The sequence below is a fragment of the Sparus aurata genome, chromosome 6 (genome assembly GCF_900880675.1).
Source record: "Sparus aurata chromosome 6, fSpaAur1.1, whole genome shotgun sequence".
NCBI classification, from domain to species: domain Eukaryota; kingdom Metazoa; phylum Chordata; class Actinopteri; order Spariformes; family Sparidae; genus Sparus; species Sparus aurata.
This window is the reverse complement of record NC_044192.1, coordinates 34,423,462-34,431,610: the sequence shown is the minus strand read 5'-3', so window position 1 is coordinate 34,431,610 and position 8,149 is coordinate 34,423,462. Positions and strand designations below refer to the sequence as shown.

The 8,149-nt window shown below is 40.9% G+C and overlaps 1 protein-coding gene across 2 annotated transcripts in view; it reads right to left on the bottom strand.

Moving 5' to 3' along the window:
* Positions 1 to 3,187: 3,187 nt before the first annotated feature.
* hdac11 (histone deacetylase 11) overlaps positions 3,188 to 8,149 on the bottom strand; it is a 44,818-nt gene continuing 39,856 nt past the window's right edge. For both annotated transcript variants that reach the window (XM_030421027.1, XM_030421026.1), the window contains one exon: positions 3,188 to 7,170. In XM_030421027.1, coding sequence (XP_030276887.1) covers positions 6,928 to 7,170 — 243 coding nt within the window. In that variant the 3' untranslated portion in view covers positions 3,188 to 6,927. The remainder of the gene's footprint in view (positions 7,171 to 8,149) is intronic.

Sequence of the window (8,149 nt, the reverse complement as noted above, 5' to 3'; positions counted from 1 at the left end):
GGAATCGGTCCACAAAGTGATCCCTCTGATCTTCAAGGTGAACTCCTGTTGAATCACAGTGGCGATCTGTGCTCCTACCACCGCTGCACACAGCTCAAGCCTTGGCATAGACAGGAGACGTTTGGGTGCTACTCTAGATCTTGCCAGGAGAAATGATAAGTAGGTCTTGCCCTGACTGTCTTCTGTTCGTAAATATGCTACAGCCCCGTATGCCTTCTCGGAGGCGTCACAGAATATGTGAACGTCACGAAAGCTGCTGGCACTGTCCACTTCTTTGGGGGTGTAGCACCTTGGCAAGCTGATGGATGGTAGGACCTGTAGTTCCCCTTCCCATTCATTCCAGGCATCTAGAAGCTCTTGTGGGAGGAGGGGGTCGTCCCATTCTCTGTTTTTGTCCCAGAGACGCTGGACAAGAACCTTGGCTCTGGTTGTATCAGGCAAGATGTATCCGAGAGGGTCGTACTGGCTTGCCAGCACCTTGTACACATTCCGCATGGTTGGCACTCCACACTCCACTGGCCGCTGTTTGTACCCCAGGGTATCTGACTGGAAGTGCCAACTGAGCCCAAGGGCTGATTCAGGGACATCTGCTTTCTCTTGGGTGAGCCAGAGCTCCAGGCTATCTGATCGGGCCTCCTTTGGAAGGTGACCAATGACATTGGGGTCATTGCTGGCCCACTGACACAGCTAGAATCCACCAGAGGCTAGGAGGGCCCTTAGCCTGTCCACAAGCTCCCTGGCCTCCACTGGGGTTGGAAGGCTCTGGAGGCAGTTGTCGACGTAAAAACATCGATCCACTGAGAATCTGACACTGTCTCCTGGCTCACTGTGGTCCCAAACATGCCTTTGCAAGGCATAGGTAGCAGAACATGGGCTACAAGTAGTGCCAAATGGTAATACCTGCCACTCAAAGACATCAGGAGGATCTTCTCTTCTCAAATCTCGCCACAAAAACCGCAGTAGAGGCTTGTCTTCAGGTAAGAGGCGGACCTGGTGGAACAGCCCCTTGATGTCTCCACTGATGGCCACAGGATGCTCTCTGAAACGAAGCAGCACCCCCAGGAGTGATGCACTTAGTGTTGGTCCAGGCAGGAGGGCTTCGTTGAGGTTCAGGCCTTTAAACTGGTATGAGCAGTTAAACACAATGCGGTTTTTTCCATTGTGGCTCACCATGTGGTGCGGGATGTACCACGATTCTCCATCTTGTGTCAGTTCACTAGGCTGTAGTTTGAGGATGGAGCCTGCATCGATCAACTTCTTTATCTCAGCTTTGTATGCCGTGACTTTCTCAGGATCCTTGGCCAACCGCCTCTCAGTGCTTCGAAGGCTTGGCATTACGGCCTCCTTAGGGGCATGGAAGTGTGACATGTCCTTCTTGCGGAGGAGTGGTGTGGCATAGTACTCCTTTCACATCCACCCGTGTAGTCTTCTTATCACGTAGAGCAGCGGTCCTCAATAGGCGGCCCCCGGGGCACATCCGGCCCGCCGGCCTCCTGTTTGTGGCCCCCGAACTGTTATTCCTTCATCATGTGTTTTGGTTGGGTCAGCACGTGTACACCGGGACTTGTCTCCATGCCAACGATACACATACAGCTGGGTCACTCACCGCTGCGATCGCAACTTTTAACTTTCACTTTCGTTTTCGGAGCAGTTCGCGTATTCACATTTCGCCGGTGGTAAGAGATTGAAATGGCGTTTTCCAAGTACTGCTATAACAAAGTGGACAATGAGAATCAGCCACTCATAGAAGTAGGAACTTTGCATTCATTCATCCTCCAACCAGAACAAAATCCACGGATCTGACGGTGCTGCAATAACACACACTTACGTTGTTTAACAGGTATTATATTAGCAAGTCTCATCATGTATTTTCAATACAAGTGTAACGGACGGGGAGTTTCTCCCGGCAAACACCCTTTTACTCATGGTGCCAAAATTTTTATCATCCTTGTTAAAACTCAACACCATTTAATCACAGAACAAATGACGTGAATTAACCCACAACCATCTTACATATCATCTTATTCACAAACACATTCATGAACCATAATTACACCAACACCAACAGAATACCCAAGAGTCATTGCGCCACAGTCCACAAGGGGCGTTACAATATGCCAGGAGAGGCTGTGATGAAGATTTCCAATTTGAAATGGCATTATGAGACGAAGCATAGGAATTTTGAAGAGACATTTCCTCAAAATTCAGAAATGAGCACAACACAAATAAATGCACTGAAATCGTCATATGAAGCTGCAAGCAGGATGCTCGTCACATCTATGTCACAATGAAATAAAATAATGCATGACAGAAGTGATGGACACAATGTTTGAAGGCAAACAAAAAGAGTAAATATTCAACTAGTTCAATTCAACTATTCAATTACATTTTATTTTAGTCCGTATTTTGTTGTTCAGAATGAAAAGGACATTTTGTTTTGAATATTACAGTATTATTGCATGTGGCCTGACCGACCTCAACACATGGACCTTTGAGTCATTGAAAAAAATCTTTGTGGCCCTTTAAGATTTGTATTTGAGTACCCCTGACGTAGAGTGACAGCTTCCTGGTCCTGTCTTGACCGGGTCACTTCTTTGTCCTTCCTGTATGGCAAGCTGCCACAACTTCTCGACATTTCGGAGGAGTTCCATGTTAGTAGGAACGGTGGACGTTAAGAGGCACTGCTGCGGCCGTAGTTGTTGCTCCACTATCCGTGCCGGGCCCTGTAATGTCCAACCCAGTCTAGTTCTGATAGCGACTGGTCCACCTGGAGGACCAAACAACCCTTTCGTACAACTACTGCTGATGAAAATCCTTGTGACCCAGACACAAACGTTCACAGATGAGGTAATGGTTTTAAAGTTGTATTTATTGTTCATGACTTCCCTCTCCTGGAAGTGTTGCGACCTAATAAAAAGTTTGATTTAACGTGTGGATTGATCATCTGACCACTTGTCTTTTCTCTCCTGTTGGACTTCTTTAGTCATGTCACCATGTTCCAAGATCTCAACAGTATAATATCATTGTGAAACCAGAACAATACTTTAATGGAAATGTTCAGACAGTAAGTGCAGTAGCGGAAATGAAAACGCTTAGCGTTTAACGTGGATTTCTCTGGATTTTAACATTGTTGGAAACATTTGGGATAATGTGAGTAAACACCACAACAAATTAAATCACCAAGTTCTACTTCTTAGAAATTTTAATGCAGAATTCTTACATATTACATTTGTAATATTTGGACTGATCCAATGTGCTACTGACAGGCAAAGAAAATGAGCTGAAACCAAAAAGAGCAGACATCAAGAAAAAATGAATGACATAAGGGGATTTATTTTGATGTTTTCTTACTGAGTCACCACCGGTGGGATATTCATTATATCATGTGGGGCCCATATGGGACAAGCAGTACTCAATGGGGAAACTCAGGGAAAATTTTGAACTACAAGTGACTGCATTAAAATCTGGGTTTTCAAAACTTACTTTACTTTCATCATATGCAGTCTAGACAGAAACTGAAACAAAAATGGAATGCAAAACAGAACTTTTGTTTGTTGTCTAGTTATTTATGATGAATGTAGTGCTAGTTTTCAATGTCAGCCCAAAGAACAAACACACCCAAAAACATACAGTACAGCTTGTAAATATTTTTGGCACACAACATTCAGCCAGCTCGTACAGAAACACGATTCAGAAAGAAGCTGATTATTTGGAATCTGTGAACGCATCTTGTATTAAGGACAGGCCTGTAAACAGTTAGTAATGTATTCTGAGTCCTAATCAAAAGGTAGACTGCAATTAGCCTTTCAACCACATTCAAAAGCAGCACACCAAATCAGAGGCTTTAGCTAATTAGCACTGACATCAGTAATATAGTGCGCCTTTCCCAGAAAAGCACCCAAACCCAGCTTTACATGCTGTTCAAACAAAGGCCTGTTATCCTTTAAATTATCATTAGTCTGTACTCCTGCCCTTACTTTTGCAACCTTTCTTGAACAGTAGAGCAAGGCCAAGGGAAAAAAAACCATCATAAAATCATTACAGCAGCACCTGAGAACTGTTACTTTAGGTCAATTCAACTGCACAACACATCAAATGCCCCTTGTCCACATTTAGAGTAACATCATCATCTTTTCATTTTTTGGTCAATAGCTTTGACTTGATTATTTTACTTATGATTACTGCACATGTGTACAATATAGTATACAAACAGCTTTACATTGTCTTTGGAGATACAACCTTAGTCAAGTGATATTTAAGGTGCCTTCACAACATCTAAAATACCAGTTAACAGTTGGATTGCACACTATGATGGATGCTTGCAATGCATACTGTGGGAAACCATTTGTTCTGGTTCACCCTCAACTTTGGCTTACTCTTTGTTTTAGCCTGATAATCAGTCTCAATTTTTTGTTTCTTTTTACTTAATTCATTCAGCCAAACATGGTGTTGCAATAACCAAGAGTGACGTTCCACAGATTTAACAGTTATTTCTTTGAGCTGACTTCACTCAGCAGAGCAGTACCATCTCAGCTACGTTTGTTGCCATTATCCTGATTCTAAAGCTTTCGATTGATAGTTTAATGGTGGGTACTGAATTGAATAATATAAAAATGTCATAATGTGTACCCTGGCCAAAATGACTGTAGCTCATGTCAAAATATACTTAAAACTATTAAAATTGCACCAACACATATTGGAATCACTTTACCTTCCATCTTGGTAAGAAACAAATATTATCATTGTATCACAGAGATGACGCTTCTTTTTTTTAAACATCCGCCTTCATGAAAACTGCTCAGTGAACAAAGCTGGATGTTGGTCATGGAGGTGATAGTGGTATCCAAAGTACTTCTACAATTACTACACAACATTTTGTAATTACTGGAGAGATGTAGACTCCCAACTGTGTCAGTTCAAAATAAATCAGGAAATAAACATAGGACTGTGGTTCATCAACTAAGATGGCTTTTATAAGTCACTAATGTTTGGATGGGTTTTCTTATTGTTATTCTAAGTAGAATCCTGTATTGTCCTATCACTAGTTAATGGTTTCCTCAACAAGGCTGAATTCATTGTTGATAGACACCATAGTAGACCTATATGTAAATCAATGATCACATCAGAAATGTAGGCCTCTATGTAACAATTTGTAATAATTTACTCGTATTAATCACATTGTAATCACGATTGTAACGCGGCATGACAAGTAAGGCCTTCCTGTCACTCCGTGTTGCCTATGTACCATTTTATTGAAGTTGTTTAATGCAGCTGGACTATTGATTTCTTGTGAATGGCTCAGGTCAGATTTTCCTTAACAGTGCAAAGGATGTGATTTTATGAATATTCTCCAGTAACTTGTCTCAGTGCCATGCTCTGCTCCGCTAACAGAGAGAAACAGTAGCTAATGTTATTCTAGAAATGGACTCTGCTAATGTTAACCAACAGCCCGCTTCAAACACAAGTTCAACAGAGCTCCTTTAACAGACTGATCATCTGACCACTTGTCTCTTCTCTCCAGTTGGACTTCCACCATGTTCCAAGTATAATATCATTATGAGACCAGAACAATTCTTTAATGGGAATTTTCAGACAGTAAATTTTTCATTCTGATTTGAAACCACCAACATGTTAAGTGACCTTTTAGTATGATGCAGCAGTATGATTATTTCATACTGCTGCAGCAGCATGATTATTTCATGTATGAGTGAAGAAATAAATCTTCAGCTAGTTTTGTTTTAGACTGTTTTTAGAAAAGCAGCAGCAGAAATTAAAATGCTTAGTTAACATTACACAAAGACACACTCAGTATTCTTTCTGTGTTTGATGCAGTCTTTAGTGTATCTGTATATTTTAGTGTCTGTATGTTTCTGCATTATTCATACTGATCCAATTTATTTAAATATTCATTCTGACTCCTTTTACACAAATACTGCATGTGTAAACATCATTAGAGCAGTTTATCTGTCTGCAGGAAACCAATCAGAAGTAAAACTAAAGGCTCCACTGTACAGGCCTGCTCACTAATGACTGAACACTTTGCAGTTTTAGGACTTTGATCTGTAGACCACAGACACACACTGCAACTAGAACATTGACTTTCAGTAATATGGTAATGTTTCTGAACTGTATTTCACCATACATGGTTATAGTGCTCACAGTCAAAGGTTTTAGTGTTTCAAATTTGTTAGAGACAATACAATTTAGTATTCAAAATACAAACATAATGGGCTCCCTGTAAACATTAACTGCACATGTTAAATGGTCAAAAGCATTAACACAAAAACATAATCAACTATTTTATTATTACAATATATATCTAATAAAAAACTCAAGACACTAAAGGTTAAACCTCAACATTAATGTTTGATAGTTACAGTCATGTCTCATCCCCATCACCCTGAACTCAGATGGAGGATAATTAAAACATTTCCCAAGTATCTGTAAGAACATCAAACCCCTTCATCATTTCATGAACAATTAATATATTATATCTTTCACAAATTACATTATTACATTTCCTGAGATAAGAGAATATGTTCTTCTGCCCAGACATACATTAAACATAAAACCCATTATTCTCCAACTGATGAAAAATTAAACAACTCTTTCTGTGGCACATGAGAGCTTATGAAGTCAGCTGTTGTCAGGATAGCACAATTGTTTCAGTACCATTTTGCTCTCTGAGTAATTATTCCCTTTGGGTAACTGCCAGCCTTAGCATACAAAAGGTAAACATGTTACCAAATTCCTTTTGTTGTCATATATGTGCAAATAAGCATTGCACAACCTTCATAAGTTTTCATTGAACACATTTTCTTTCTGACAGCAATAACAATATCTCACTGCTGCCACATAATATAAAGTTACTTGAGCGCCTTTCAGTGTCACAGCTGTCTGAGACACACCTGTTAGGATAAATGTGTCTCAGACAGCAGTGAATTTTGATCCAACAGATCCAGAGCTGCACATCATGTTGGTCACCAGTGATGATGATCCCTCCCCTTCTAGTACCTCTGCTCCAATCAGACCCTGCTGGTGCAAGTTGAGGATGGAGTCAGCAATGATGCGGGCTGTTTTCTTCTGGTATCCCCCGGATGTCACCATGAGTATGGGGATGCCCCGTCGGCGGGCAGCCCTGAAAACAATCTCATCTCTTTTCACGATTCCCTGCAAGAGAAAGACAAGAGAAAAGCTGTCAGTCCACACACGGCTGAAGATAGTATTAGTCATGACTCAAAATTTTGTCAGGCTGCTGGCATATAGCTCTATCTGCCCCTCTTTCTTCCACTGAGAAAAGAAGTGAGGCTGGAACAGTTTCCCATATCTTACTTCTCCACTGAGGAGCGCCAAACCTCTTGGGGTGACACGAACATATGGGAGGAAAGAAACACATATCTCTGTCTGTTTAAACATTATTAGACATGACATAAACACATGATCAAGCAGAACATCATTATTATAATTATCATTATTAAAGTGAAACTCTCGCCAAAAAGCAACCAAGGCTTTATTTGTGATTGAATATGAGACAAACCTTTGTGTAAATGCATAATTACAACGAAAGAGGCACTTTTAAGATTTACTGTAGTTTCATTTTCGGGCAAGCTAATTTTCAATGGAGTGCATTGTGTGAACATTGTTTGTGTACGCAGAGTTTACTAAAAAGAGGGTTTTTGAACTACTCACCATAGGAGCTGGATCTCCAGCGCGTCGCCGTCATGGCAGACAAAAAGTGTCAATCCCCAATGCAACCTAACAGGTAGGAGGTCCACCATTACTCTCCTGCCTGTTAGGTCGCACTCGGGGAACAACCTTTTTTCTGCCTTTTAGTAAACTCTGCGTACACAAACAATGTTCTCAATGCTCGTGTTCATGTGTAGAGACCCTGGCGATACTACAAGCAAAGTTTCATATTGTGTCGAGCCTTTTTAATGTTTTAAAAATAGCGATTTTGATGCTAGCGTGCCAGTGCCCCATGCACTCTATTGAAAATTAGCTTGCCCAAAAACAAAACTACGGTAAATCTTAAAATGCTTCTTTTGTCGTAATTATGCATTTACACAAAGGTTTGATTCATATTAAATAACAAATAAAGCCTCGGTTGCTTTTTGGCGAGAGTTTCACTTTAAGTTGCACTTACCAAGAG